Consider the following 15,923-nt stretch of genomic DNA (forward strand, 5'->3'; position numbering starts at 1 on the left):
TTCATGAATTTGGTGAATCTGATTTTTATAAATATGTGAAGTATAAGATCTGGTCGCTTCCTAACTGTGGCTCATCTTCTTATGGAACCACATAAGACAATGAATTGAATGACAATTGAATTTCATTTGACAATGAATTTCATCATTTATCTGTTGAGTATTATATGGGCAAGGCACTGTGCATATTTCTTGTGTGTTCTGAAGTATTGATAAAGTCCACATTCATTATCAGAAGCTTGTTGGCCAACTTAAATAAATTAATGTTAAGTAGTTGGCCCATTGGATACATCTTTTTTCCTGAGCATTTCTGTTTTTGCCCGATGCTCTAAGAATAAAAATTTTGTGTCATTTCTCATATGCCCAATTGGTAACATTTTGTTACCAATGGACTGTTATTATAATCATGTTTACTTGAGTGAATTGTTAGTTAAAATTCATGATGTTATGGGGCACCTGGCTGGCTCAGTCGATGGAGCAAGTGACTCTTGATCTCAGGGTCCTGAGTTCAAGCCCCATGTTGGGGATAGAGATTATAAAAAGAAAATCAGGATGTTGTGATTGAGAGACCTAATTTTTTACAGATTTAAATATTTTATAATATTCCTAATAACATTTCTATAAATGACCTTGGATCAGATACTTAAAATGTAAAATTCACTGTGTTGATAATAAATTGTTTTTTTATTTTTCTATTGAGAATTTGTTTTCTCCCATGTTTTCCCCTCATTTTTTGTAACGTAGAAATTGTTACCTGTTACCCTTTAATTTATTCATAAGTAAATAAATTCATTTAGTCATTCATATATCCATTACTGGCATTTCTGTCTCATATCTCTTTTATGTTGAAAAATTACCTCACTGTATTAGTAGGAAGGTATTTGTTTATATGGAGGTTTGTTCTACCAGAGATGTTTTTTGTGGCTCATTTACCTCCTTTGGATGTTACTTCCCCAGTTTACAAGTGATATAAATCCTCATTGATTCTTGCATGAATTCTAGTGGATATCGTTTTGGCTTTTGAGAATTTAGGATCAATGAAATTTAAATAAAAAATAAAAGTAATACATTCATGAAGAGTTTTTTGAATGGATATTGTTTCCAACATAGTTACAAAATTATGTGAATTTGGATAGTTTAATAGACTGTATTTAGTTCCTTACAAAATAATACAGTAGTTGGGATTTTTGTTTGTTTTAATGGATGTCTCAAGTTCTGTTGAATGTTAAGAAGAACAAGAAAGGAGTGAAGTTTCTGGAACACAATGTATCTTTATTTGGTCTAAGTTTTTATCGCATTGCTCATAGAGCTTTTAAGATCTCATTTTGTTTGCATGAAAAAATTTCTTTAGTTAAATAAAGATGTGTATGTTAATTAAAGAGTGTGTTTTCTGGACAAATTAAGATTATTTTCCTATATTTCACTAGGGTTGTATTTAATAACAAAGTCAGGATAAAGAAGCATCTATATTTATGTATTTTAGGTGAAACTATTTTCTGAATAAAATTTTACAAAATGTAGAAAATGTTTGATGTGAGCCACAGGAAAGAATTAATTGTCTTTTTCTCTTAAAAATTGAAGTTTTAACCGTGATTGGAGATACCACAAAGAAGAACGAGTATGGATTACCAGGGCACCAGGCATGGAGCCAACAATGAAAACCAATACATATGAGAGGGGAACATATTACTTCTTTGACTGTCTTAACTGGAGGAAAGTAGCTAAGGTATATTTTTTTCCATGTGTAAATGTATAAATCTAGATTTTAAAAAGAAGTATCCTCTTTTATCTGTTTATATGTACCAAGACATCCATTCCAATAATGTGCCACATGCTTGCTAAATAAGTCTTTGTCATCTTCACCTTCTTGGCTTGATTTAAACTAGGCAAGTGTCTGGAAACAACTCCTTTCACCCATAGTTAGGAAAAGGATTGCTTTACAATTTTGTAATTTTTCACAAGCCATGATAACATTTGAGATATTTTTGTGTCTACTCAGTTGTAAAATAAAGATAACCCTCTTGCAGTCCCAGTCATGTATTCTTATATTATTATTACTTTGAGCAGGTAGGAGATTTTCCTAAAACTGGTATATAAACAGATAATAGGCTTTTTAAAACACTTACACTCATTGCAGGAAAGATGCTTGAGTTTTTATTTACAAATGATATAAAGAAAGAAAATTGTAAGCATTAACCATGATTGTTCCTATGACTAGTGTGCTGAGTGTTGGAGGGAAAAGGGCTGTGGAAAAAGTTGGTTCTTTTGGTTTGCAACTTTTCCTCACAAAAACACCTTTCTGACTGTTCCATGTGCAAAATTTTCATCATTGTCATAGCATATTTCACTTGTATGGAGTGTCTCATGTATGTACTTAGTCTACCTAGTAGAGAATATAACTGACATTATCTGATTTCATAACTCCAGGATTTCTTGAATGCCTTTTCCACTGATGATTCATAGGATTAAAAACTAACTCTTTAGTTTTGTTTTTTCTCAATAAATTTAAACAGAAGAAAAGTATTTCTTGACAGTTCATTGGAGGATTCTTTAGTTGTTGGTTTGGGCTTTTTTTTCTTTTGAGTCGACCTCACTAAATTAATAAGGTAAGACATTTTAAGAAGACAGTGTAAAATGCTTACCAGATATTTATCACAAGAGTTTTACTTCGCAAGATTTCATACAAATCTTGACAAAAGAAACAAGATGAGCCCAACTTAAGACACCAAACAAGACACACATATGAGAGGTTAAATCTTTTTTTATTATTATTATTAATTTGGGGTGTTTGTCAGTGGTGAGTGTTAGTACTTCTCAGACCAAGTCCATATATCACCATACACTGTATTCAAGTTATTTTAACAGTTCTAATTGATATGCATATCTTGATTCAAAAGGAAGATCCGTGACCTAACCTTTTAAGTAGCAATAATTACCTTCATTACAAAATACAAGTGACATTGTATATGTTACTTGTTAAGAAGTACAGTATAGTAGAAAGCTAGATCCTTTGTATCATAGATTTGAATTTGACTCCTATTTCTGCTAGTTATGCTTTGACCATATACAAGTTTCTTTTCCATGCCTGATTCCTTATCTTTGAAATTGAAATCATATTTGCTTCTAGAGTGTCATGAAGATTAAATGAGATTACGCGCACACACACACACATGCGCACACACACACACACTAAGGACAATGCTTGGCATATATTGGGCATGAGATATGTGGGACTACCTGTGGTAGTTTGTTACAGTTTTTATCATCATTGTTCTTACAGCTTATTACTATTCTTCCAAAGATGGAAAAATAGTAACTGTTGTTAGGTCAGGTAAGTGATTCTCAAACTTTAGCTTGCATCACAATTACTTGGCAGCCTTATTAACGAGTTGCTGAGCCAATAACCTCCATTGTTTCTGATTTAATAAGTCTGTAGATGGGACCTGAGGATTTGCATTTGTAACGAGTTCCCAGGTGATGCCCATGATTTTGCTGGTCTTTGAAGCCGTACTTTGAGAACTTCTCTGTCAGTTGATTCTATAGGAGAGAGAAATGTATCTTTAACTTTTTTTTTTTTTTTTTTTTTTTTTGGGGGGACAGAGAGAGACAGAGCATGAACGGGGGAGGGGCAGAGAGAGAGGGAGACACAGAATCGGAAACAGGCTCCAGGCTCCGAGCCGTCAGCCCAGAGCCTGACGCGGGGCTCGAACTCACGGACCGCGAGATCGTGACCTGGCTGAAGTCGGACGCTTAACCGACTGCGCCACCCAGGCGCCCCGGGAAATGTATCTTTAGAGGGGGGAAAGATTCCATTAGTAAATACCTGAAGTTTTCTCTGTTCCATTTGAAGTTTTTTGTTCAGTACCATTGTAAGTTATTCCAGACAAATATACAAAAAGGAATGAATGTTTGCAGTAGATGGATATGTGATTTTACCTAAATTTTATTAGTTCAGTATATATGACAGATCAACTTATGTGTAAAAGTTTAGCTTCCAGAACTAAGCACTTTCCACAAAATTAGTCAGAAGCAACTTAAACATTAACAGGCCCCTTTTATTTTCCCATAAAACAATTAATTCCCCAGTCAGGTAAATGCCATTTTTAAAGAAAGTGTGTGTGTGTGTGTGTGTGTGTGTGTGTGTGTGTGTGTGTGTGAGAGAGAGAGAGAGAGAGAGAGAGAGAGAGAGAAAGAGAGAGACGTGTGTAGTGTGCCTATATAAAATAACAATTTTACCCAGCTTTATCTGACTTCTACAGTTGAGCTTTAGTCTTAACCTTTACCTTTAAAAATTTTAGCTCTGAAGTTGGAAAATAAAATTTGAGAAGTATCATTAAACTGTTCCTTTAAAAAATCTCTCTTGAGGTGATTGCTGGCCACTGGCATGGACACTTTTCAACAAAACTATTTCCATAGTGATGAAAGCAAGCAGAAATACTGGTTTCTACTAAGTATTAATACACAGCTCACTTCTGTCATATTAAAATACAGAATCATGAACTTAAAACAGTTTTAAGTTGTATTCACAGAATAAACTTTTCACAGTGGCTTTTGGTTTTTTGTTTTAAAGAAGTTTTCAATGTTTTCTCAGAAAATGTTTAGGAATTAAGACATTTAGTTCCATTTATGAGAGTTTATCAACCACAGAAAATCTCTTAAAATGCCATGTCCCAAGTTAACCTCAAAGTCCCCACCTATAAACGTGGGTATGGTTTACTACTCACAGGTAAAGAACATGCATTATTAAACAACTTCAACTCATTGTTAAGAAACCTGCAGTATGAATTAGTATTATAAGTGATAGCTTGATGTTACCATATTTTGAAAAGTATTGATAGGTCTTGTATGCAGTTCTTTCTCTTTTTGCAAATCATATTTCCAGGGAATTGAAGAATTGTAAGAATTGAAAGAATTGATGATTTAAATCAGTAGTATTTCTTACCCCTAAAAATTCTGTGACTCTGAGTTCTAGGATCCAGCCCATTATTTATTTAAAGTATTTGTTGTATGTCAGTAATGTTACATACAAATTTTTGATACTGTGTATATTCTCCCCTTTTAAGTAATCTTGACAGCAGGCTATATGGTCTGTCCTATGTAATTTAACTAGAATTATTTAGTATCTCACTAATTTAAAAATAGTGGTCATTCAGATAGTATATATAATCTTAATGAGTAGAATTTTTTAAATAATTTCATCCACTGAATCTTTAGGTGATAGAGGCTGCTCCATTATTAACACCTTTCTCAAGCTAAAGATTTAAAAATTGAAGGGGTGCCTCAGTGGCTCAGTCGGTTGGGCATCCAACTTTGGCTCAGGTCATGATCTCTTGTTTCGTGAGTTCAAGCCCCACATTGGGCTCTGTGCTGACAGCTCAGAGCCTGGAGCCTGCCTCAGATTCTGTGTCTCCCTCTCTCTGCCCCTCACCCACTTGTGCTCTGTCTCTCTCAAAAATGAATAAACATTAAAAAAAATTTTTTTTAACTGAAGGATTCTTTCAGCCTGACTTCACCTTGTGGGTCCAACGCTGAATAGGATTCTAATGCTTAGAATTTATCATACCATAGCCTGATATAACATGTGTTTTGTTTTTTTTTTTTCATTAACTTCACTGGTACACATTAGTATTAGTATATCATCTTTATATTTTAATCGGAAATACATACTTTCCTTCAAAGTAGTAAAGATTATTTCTAATAAGTGTATTTAAGATAGTTGGCAACTTCCTAAATTTAAGTAGAGGATTTATCTTAGTTAAGACAAGCTGACATTTTTGAGAATTTGAGAAAACATTCCTGCAGTGTATGTTTCTCTATGTAATTCGATCAGTGATGACATTAATGCGTTTGTAATAATTTCATTTGATGGTCTGAATCCAGTGCATATATTTCCATTCTACTTTACAATAACCTTTTGAGAATATGTAGCCTGATTTTATTAATAGAAAAACTCAGATTTAACTAAGTTGTTTTAAAGTATCTAGATAAGTCTGTCTAGCTTTTTAAATCATTAAACTAATTTAAACATCTCCTTTTCGTTTAAGGCAAATACATAGTTCTAATAATACATAATCTTTGAATATGTCAAAAAGTAAGTGTTTTATTCCTAAAACAAATGAAAAAAAACTTGTGTTTTCATATCAGCCATTCATTACACACCTGCCAGGGGCATTCTGGCCAGTGGGTGGTGGTGTGCACAACAGCCCTGTCCCTGCTGGTTAGACATAGACGTGGGTATGTGTTGTGTGTGTACATGGAGCAAAAGTATGAAAGAGGTGTTACCAACAATTAAAGTTGGGGAACAAAGAGACACCAGTATATATTGTAAGACTTCTGTATTTTTGGAAGAATAAAAATACATAGAAGACCAAAACAAAGATTAAAAAAAAAAAAAAAACAAAATTTGAGCTGTTTAATTTCTGAATCTCTGCTATATGAGTTTTTAAATTCCATTAAAGTGTTTATGCTCCCTGAGTTTAAACTGACCTTTTAATACATAGGGTGGAAAATAGGTGCATTGGTGGAAGTTATAGTTTAAATTCTAATAATACTTTGTAGTTCACCAGTGTACAATGACAAGGACAGGACGACTGAACGAGGTTTAACTTCTGTAACTTTATGATTTGTTACAGTTACAAATAGACTTTTTACCCCCGCAACTACGTGTATTTTGGAACTAAATTGCCGATTTTAATTTCTAAAGAATGATACAAGAAGAAGACATTTTCTTAAGCCAGGCAGTAACTGGCTTTAAGTTTTTAAAACATGGGGAGAGGGAGAGAGAGAGGGAGCGAGGGAGAGGTGCTTACACATTAGGGGGCTGTGGTGATTGCGATGGTGGCTCTGAAATTTGCTAGTTTTAATGATAAGCAGGCAGCCTGTGTGTCTTAGTTACTCTGTCAGTCCCTATTTATAGGTTTACCAGGTGAACCATTTTAAAGTCATTGCAGAGTCCCTTCTTTATAAACCTCTGTCAGTAGGCTGAATGTTTTCAACATTTCTGCACGGGGGGTGTAATGAAGTAAATCTATTTGGATCTTGGGCTAAAACTATTAAAAATAATGTGTTAACACCAGAGAGTCATGGTCTGGATTCTAATCCTAGATCTGCCACTTCCTATGTGATTTGGTCAGGTTGCTTGTGAGCCTCATTTCTTCAGGGTACAAAGTGAAAATAATGATATTTATAGAGTTATCAGAAAGATTACAGTAAACTTAGCTGTGCCTCTGGTTTGGGCACATACTAAGCTTTCAATTGTTAATGTAATATTCTTAAATTGTAAATACATGGTTTGGTATCTCAGAGTTTAATCATTATGGTCTAGGTTTTCATTTTAGTTTAATAATGGAAACATCCATTTTAGGATCCATTTGAAACAAGATAGGTATGGTAAAATATGTTAACCCATAGTGCTAACTTTACTTGCTGGCTTTCTTTAATACATAATATATATTAAGGTTCATAATTTTTAAAATGGGATTGATTTAGTTTGTACTATAATTGAACCCAAATTATAGAATTAGTAATTTTAGAACCTCTTGCTTTTTGGATTTGCAAAGGTACGTTTTGGTTTTTTTTTAATATACACAATTATTTTCTGCATCTCTCTTAATCTTAGGAAGTGTCATGGAATTACTTCATCATTCTTAAATTTTAAAATTCATGAAGTTAATGTATTTTGAAAGTTTAATTAAAATGAGCTATATAGTTTGTCTTGAGATGTGCCTACATCAAAATCGTGGTATAGTTTTCAATGGCATCTACATCTTATCAGTGCTTTGGGTTTGAAATGGGAAGTCTGGAGATGTGCAAGTTACAAGTTCATTGTTTTCCCCAGATTTTAATGAGGTTAGAATAACTTTATGTTTGTTTTTTTTTTTTTTCCTAAAGTATAATAATTACAAATTGGAAAATCTTTTCTCAAGGAAAAACAAATTTTTCAGTTTTATACTTCATTGAAGGTTGGCTTTATTTTAAATATCCAGTAATTTTCAGTGCTTTTTATTGGCCACACAGTAATTGCTGCTCAAGCTTTTATTTTTCAACAAAAAAATGCTTGGAGTTTCAGTGGTTATAAAATAGATGTTCATGAGTAGTCTTTCACACAGAAAGGCTGTATTGTTGTACTTATCAGATAGAACTACAGCACATTACTTTTTCTTCAAGCTCTATTTTACTCAGTAGGAAAAAAGAGTTGGCACATCTGTGTCTGTGTTCATTCTCATACATGTAGGTATTTTATCTAGTAAAATATATTTTGACAAAAATCTGAGATCAGAGGGAGAGGAAATCATCTAAATTCTTGAATTTGGTTTTATAGGAGTTTCATCTGGAATACGACAAATTAGAAGAGCGGCCTCACCTGCCATCCACCTTCAACTACAACCCTGCTCAGCAAGCCTTCTAAACAAAGACTTCCCTTTTCTTGGGGTATGGCTGTCTCAGCACAATACTCGACATAACTGCAGAACTGATGTGGCTCAGGCACCCTGGTTTTAATTCCTTGAGGATCTGGCAATTGGCTTATGCAAAGGGTCACCATTTGAGGTCCTGCCTTACTAATTATGTGCTGCCCAACAACTAAATTTATACTTTGTTTTTCTCTAGTTCGAGCAGGGTCTGAATTTTTTTCATTTATTTTCTTTTTTGCCAGCAGACAGACTTGGGTCTGTAAAGACAAGCAAGTACACTGACAGAAGTTTACCATTTAGTTTCTAAAATGTAAAAAAAAAAACCCACAAAAGACTCCACAAAATTAGACCACAAAATTTGCATTGTTCATTGTAGCACTATCGGTAATAAAATAACAAATGTTTGTGCATTTTTATGTGAAGATCCTTCTCGTATTTCATTTGGAAAGATGAGCAAGGTCTGCTTCCTTTATTTTACTTCCCCTTCTGTTTTTGAAAGGCAGTTTCGCCAAGCTTAACGCAAGAATATCTAACTGTTTAGAAGAAAGATATTGCCACAATCTCTGGATGGTTTCCAGGGTTGTGTTATTACTGAGCTTCATCTTTCCAGAATGAGCAAAACACTGTCCAGTCTTTGTTACGATTTTGTAATAAATGTGTACATTTTTTTTAAATTTTTGGACATCACATGAATAAAGGTATGTATGTACGAATGTGTATATATTATATATATGACATCTATTTTGGAAAATGTTTGCCCTGCTGTACCTCATTTTTAGGAGGTGTGCATGGATGCAATATATGAAAATGGGACATTCTGGAACTGCTGGTCAGGGGACTTTGTCGCCCTGTGCATTAAAGGGCCAGATTTTCAGCAGCCAAGGACATCCATACCCAAGTGAATGTGATGGGACTTAACGAAGTGAACTGAGACAATTCACTCTGGCTGTTTGAACAGCAGCGTTTCATAGGAAGAGAAAAAAAGATCAATCTTGTATTTTCTGACCACATAAAGGCTTCTTCTCTTTGTAATAAAGTAGAAAAGCTCTCCTCACTGCAGTGTTGACTTTGATTTGAAATTGTGAAATTATTTCTTCAACATGAAAAATAGACCCCCCCCCGCCCCCAAAACCCTCAAGTTTTACAAATATCTAACTGAATGGCGTGACTAAACAATTTAAAATGTAGTCTTTTTTTTTTCAGCTTTTGACAAGTAATTTGATGGCACCATATACCATTTTACTTGTAGCTTAAAAATGCAGTTGTATTTGTAGTTATTAACCAAGTTCAAAACAGAAACTATTTTTTAAAAGAGTTAACGGCTGCATTAGAGATAAAGTTTGCTGAACACTTGTGGGACCAGGCAAAATACTTTTGGGAGAAATTTAGGAGAAATGTCTTGATAGACCTTTGAGATTTACCTTTAAGAAGTAATATGCAAATTAAGGTAAGCCAAAAGCGGGAGTGAGGTAGACTTTACCTTCAGTTTGGATATTTCACATTTACAAATTGATGGATTCTTTTCCATCTAAAGACAAATACTGTTTTTAAAAATGTCTGAAGACTGCAGCTACAGACACTAGAGATAGTAAGAAAGGCAGTGAATTTTGATTCTCTAAATTTTCATTTTTAACCTATTTTTCTATGAAGAGTGAAAGTTTATTGTCATTTACCAAATCATGTTTGAAAATGAAACATTTATGACATTGCTGTGTTTGTGTATCAGGAATATAAAATGACTTAAGATTTACCTTTTTCTATGTATTTTGAGATATGGAGAAACTGACATAAAAATACCAGGATTTTTTAATCTTTCAGATTTAAACCAAAGCATCTCCTCTGTAGGAAAGACGGCACTTACATCACTGTAGTTTTAACTGTTGTGCACAAAACCTTCTCAGATCATATTTGACATAAACCGGAGTCAAATCCTAGAAATTGATTTCTTATTTCAAAAAGGCATTACATTTTTTCATAATAATTGACTTTGTAAAATGTAACTTTTCCTACATAACCATGAGAAACAGGTTAAAAACAAAGGGTGGGGGGGAGTGGAGGGTAGGGGGTCTTTATTTCTGTGAGTATAAACATAACAGTGTAGCGTGTCCCTGTGATCATGATTGGGACTTTTGTGAATGCCTCAGAAAAGCAAGACAGCTTCTATCAAGTGGTTTGTTGTCTTGGCCGTATAGAAAGTTTTACGTGCGCACTTTGCCAGTTTTCTAAGCTCTTTTTACCCTAAATCATCAAAATAAGAAAACTCTTGCATGTAAACCAACTTTTTATAACTTGTTAATATCTGAAATTACCGTGCTCTTGACTTCAAATCCAAGTTTTAAAAATCTATTTGAAATCTTTAAAGTACTATATTAAACTCTTTAACATAACACACTGTTACATTCTTTGGTTTTATAACTTGTGGTTATACATGTACAGAAGTTGGCCTGAACTAATATTTCACATTTTCTTTCATAGGTTTAATTCTGTTAAATTTTCCCTATATAACTAGTGACATAGATGTGTATGTTGTTAAATAATTTTTGTAATTATACTATAATTGGCTCTGGGAGAAAAAAGCTATTTAGTTGCAAAAGAAAATTCTTTCACCTATTTAGTTTCAAATATCTATTCTATGCTTCTTGTGGTCATACTATAATTTATATGATAAAACTCCATTTTCAGGGATTTTTTTCACTGCAGAAAGTTTTCCTTAGATATAAAAAATTTTAAGAACTGAAAGTATATTTGAATTCTTACAGTATAAGATTAAACCAACCACTTACTTGTCTTTTCCGTTTTGCCACTGAACTTGGGACACCACAGGTGCTTGATAAATACATGTTGGTTGAATGGTATAAATTGATATTTCAGTTTGAAAATAAAATGTACAAATTAAAGCATTGGGCTTTGAAATAATTTACTATCTTTTTGCTATAATTTCATTTTCAAAAGAATTCTTTTTAAAGCATTTTCAATTAACTTCCAAAACTTTCAAATTTTTCCCTCTCCACTCTTTCTAATTGACCCTTCCTCTCAATCCTTCATTCAGAAACAGATCTTGCATCCTGTTACACCTCGTGCTTGTAAAATATGTGGCATCTGAGCATGCCTGCAAAGAAGGGCACATTTATTTAACTTAGATTGGCTTACTAGCATCAATTTTGCGGAAAGTTGCTAAAAACCTAAGTGTGCACATACATACATAAAAGGTATGTTCGTATTTAATGTTCTCTTAACTAAGTTTGTGTAGTTAAAAAAGAAGACCTAGAAATACTGCCTAATTGGTTCCATTAAGACAGTCTGTGGATAAAAAGCCAGACTTCTCTCAATGCCTTTTTCAAAGCTAGGTCCTAATAGCATGTGAAAAGGCTGTTTTCCTTGCCACTAGCATTGCCAGTGAATTGGATCACATTATGAATACATGACAGATCTAGGAGATGAAGCAAATAAACACAATGCAAGTCAAAATTGGGATCTAAATCTAACCCAGTAATTTTGTGTGTTAAATTGCATAAAATAGGATACATTGAGTCAAGATAATTGCTTTTGCACTTTGGTTGCTAAAAAAGTAAAGGATGGTGGAATGTAACATCTTAAAAGTGGTTCATATGTATGTAGATCAATGTAAATTGTAACTGGTTCCAAAAATACTGATGTAATTTTCAGCTACTTTAAGAATAGTGCTCATAGGGCGCCTGGGTGGCTCCATCCCTTAAGCATCCAGCTTCAACTCAGGTCATGATCTCAGAGTTCGAGTTTGAGCCCCGTGTCGGGCTCTGGGCTGATAGCTCAGAGCGTGGAGCCTGCTTTGGATTCTGTGTCACCCTCTCTGTCTGCTTCTCTCTCCCTCCCTCCCTTCCTCTCTCTCTCTCTCTCTCTCTCTCTCTCTCTCTCAAAAATAAAACATTAAAAAATTTTTTTAAAGTGTAGTGCTCAGAACAAGGTAGGAAGTCTGCTGTATTTTAAGAGCTGCTATCAGTGAGGAAGGCAGGAGAATAGAATGTGGCATGCCGTCTAGCTGCCAAGCAATATACTACATGTTTGACATGCATTATTGTATCTGGTCTTTAGCATAGCGTCATGAAGTACTTCATTTTACATTAAATTTAAAATGTACCAAAAAAAAAACCCCAAAAACCAAAACCATGAAGTAAGAATGTTTACAATGTAGAGAATAAACTCTAGATAAACATGGTATCTGTCTTCAGGTTTCAAATTCAAGAGTTGTAAGTAAAGATCCTGTGTGACTGAAGAACAGAACTCAGACTGATGAGAGAAAAAGATTCTGGTATAGTATTAGAAGTGAGGTAATTAAGATTTGGGAATGAGGTGCTTTGTAAGGCTCAGAACATAACCAAGAAGAGACTCTGGACAGTGTTCTGTGCATAAGGTAAGGATTGGACCGGATAACCATGAATATTCTGTTTACTGAAAAAGTGTTGAAGTGGGATAATTACTGTATTTTAGCAAAACTAATTGCCAACCATTGTAAAGTACACCATTCTGCGTACTACTAAGGAAGAAAGAAGGAGCTCAATTAAACTATGATAAACCATGCATTACATAAATGGCATACCAATTTCAAGGATGTCATACATGGGAAGAATGTGCATCTTAGAATTGATGAGATGTGGACCTCGAAGAAGAGATAATTACTGGACAACTTAAGGGGAGACATGACAGCTGCTTCAAATGTAGGAGGGACCTAAGAGGGCAAGTCTCAACCCAGCAGGTGGAAGTTGGATGAGTCACATTTGGGTTCTGTATAACAAGGTGCTGGCCCACAATACTGTTACATGAAGGACTCCCATCAACAAAAATGTCCAAACAAACTGGATGACTGTCAATTGCTATTGAGAGGACTGCCTTTTTGAGTAAAAATTTGGATTTGACAATTTCTAGGCCTCTTTCAGCTCTTCAGAAGATGCTGATGCCGTGTTTTGACCTGAATTTGAGGAATATGATGTATTCAAGGGCTGGAAAGTTAAATACTTAGTATTTAAATGCTAAATACTTAAAGCATTGACCTAGTCCAAATGTGCTCTTTTGTGAGTCCTAGAGAAGGTTTACTTACATTACTGCTATATCTTTGGAAAGATTTAAATAATAATAATAAAAAAAAAAAGAATTACAGAGTGCAACTTTATTCAACTTTTTTTGTTTTTACTTTAGGAATAAGACTATGAAACAGTCGTAAAAGCACACAGATAGTAAATCATATGCATGTGTATGTTCACCAGATTTACTTACATATTCTAGTGCTACATTAAAGGAGGGAAGAGACCATTTTTTTGATAAGTTTTGAGGTAAATATTTAGTCTGAAATTGTACATTGCATTAGTGTTCAATCTCATATTTTCTGCTACAGTAGTGATCACAAAACTTAAGTAGTAATCCTGTTTCTTATGTAAAGAGAAAACCGATCATTAAATTTGATGTGTAAAAAAAATCTCAGTTTGGATGGAGTTAGCTCCAGGAGCTCAGCAGAGGCAAAGTTATCCTCTAGGTAATTTTCAAACTTTATGTGCACCTGAGGAGCATGTTCAAAATATTAGTTATAGGCCTCCTACTTCATTCATTCATTCATTCATTCATTCAGAGCAGGGGAGGGGCAGAGGGAGAGGATATCAAGTAGGCTCCACACTCATGGAGGCTACACATGACCTGAGCTGAAATCAAGAGTTGGACATTTAACTGACTGAGGAAACCACCCAGGTGCTCCTAGGTCTCCTATTTAGATACTCTTGACTCAGATATCTAGGGAGAGGCCAGAAATACATACTGTAGTAAATACAAGTCATTTCCGAAGCTAATGAACTAGAATTTACACTTCAGCTATACTTTGCCTTTGTTGTGCAGGTACTAACTAGAATAAAATCTAAAATCTTAAAGTTTAGGTGAAATCCAACTAAGTTAATAACTGGGATAATGTATTCCTCTGTTGTGGGGCCATTCATTTTTTCCTGTATCATTCAAGTTCTAGTGCAGAAACCACATTATTACAAGTTCTAGTGCAGAAACCAATTCTAAGTAATAAAGCAGAGTACAAGGAAAACTAAGTCTGTTCCTGAGTATAAAACAGCAAGGATTGTTTTTTTTGTTTTGTTTTGTTTTTGTTTTTGTTTTTTTTTTCTTTTAAAAACCGTTACTATTTCCTGGGGACATTTTTGCTAGATGTTGGGTTTCAGCTTCAGTTTGTATGCATAAAAACTGCTAAGGGCAACTATGCATTATCAGTTCTGTGTCCATCAACTGAACGTTTTTTCTTTAGTCCAGTCATCCTGTTGTATATATACTATGACCTAACAAGAATTTAATGATGTGTTTCTTTATCGTAAGAATTCAGTGTAAAAAGCTAATCATTTCCAGATGTTTGCCATACAGCTTTCCTCCAGTCACTTAAATGACTTCATGAAACTCATAAAATTCACAATGGTAAGTCTTCTTCATTGTAATAAATTTCCTGTCTCTGTTGAAAACTCACACTGCATAGTCTCATAGTTTATGCTCACCATTTGACACATGCCAAAATAGTTTAGCTACTATTTACCTTTTTAAAAAGCATTTTATTTTTGGTAATCTTTCACCCAATGTGGGGTTTAAACTCATGACCCCAAGATCAAGAGTCACATGCTGTACCAACTGAGCCAGCCAAGCACCTCTAAGACTACTTCTATATAGCAAAACTCATTTTTCATTCATGATGTGATTTATCTTAGTTTTTATTTCCAAGGCCTGATAGGCCTCTACCACACTTACAAATGTGTTTTGACATTTTGTTAAGAGAAGGTGAAATAAAACTGGCCCTACTTACACCAAAAAGTGGTAGGTAGTTCCTTCACACAATAGAGAAAAGTAGGTAAGAAAAACAATTTTTCACTGAATCAGCTAGTCTCTAATTTTCATAAGCATATCGTGAAAAGTGATAGTCTAGTAATTTGTATTTGCCTAAGTAACATTTTAACCACATAATTTATAAAACTTTGAACAGGTGATTTTTTTTTTTTTTCCACCAAGCCAATCAATTCTCTAGTATATACCAAAGGTAATTGTTGTAACACATGAGGTTCCTCTAAACATTTTGGAAGAAAGCTACCAAGTTTCAAGGGTGGTATGATGTCAACAAATGGCTGATTTTGCTTGATTCTTAGGATCATCTCTATGGATACTCATTTATAATGAAAATACATTTTAAAGAGTAAACATTGATTATTCTTCAAAAATATACAGCTCAATGAGAAATTACATGTGGGAATGCCATGAATAGTTTCATCTTTTGTATAAAAATAAAGATTTGGGGCAGCCAGAATGTTTGGAAGCTACCTTTAAATCTGTTACATACTGAACATCTATTTTAAGATGTAGTTTTAATTATCATATGTAGCAGTTGCATGAAAACTGGGCTGTCTTTTTTTTTTTTTTTAAGATTCTATTTTTAAGTAATCTCTACACCGAGTGTGGGGCTCGAACTCACAACCCCAAGGTCAAGAGTCACATGCTATACAGACTGAGCCA

The 15,923-nt window shown here is 34.1% G+C and overlaps 1 protein-coding gene across 5 annotated transcripts in view; it reads left to right on the forward strand.

Moving 5' to 3' along the window:
- Nucleotides 1-9,462, forward strand: part of CNOT2 (CCR4-NOT transcription complex subunit 2) — a 131,550-nt gene extending 122,088 nt beyond the window's left edge. For all 5 annotated transcript variants that reach the window (XM_049627410.1, XM_049627409.1, XM_049627411.1 and 2 more), the window contains 2 exons: nt 1,579-1,723; nt 8,318-9,462. In XM_049627410.1, coding sequence (XP_049483367.1) covers nt 1,579-1,723; nt 8,318-8,404 — 232 coding nt within the window. In that variant the 3' untranslated portion in view covers nt 8,405-9,462. The remainder of the gene's footprint in view (nt 1-1,578; nt 1,724-8,317) is intronic.
- The last annotated feature ends 6,461 nt before the right edge of the window (nt 9,463-15,923 follow it).

The sequence above is a fragment of the Panthera uncia genome, chromosome B4, assembly GCF_023721935.1.
Source record: "Panthera uncia isolate 11264 chromosome B4, Puncia_PCG_1.0, whole genome shotgun sequence".
In the NCBI taxonomy this organism is placed as follows: domain Eukaryota; kingdom Metazoa; phylum Chordata; class Mammalia; order Carnivora; family Felidae; genus Panthera; species Panthera uncia.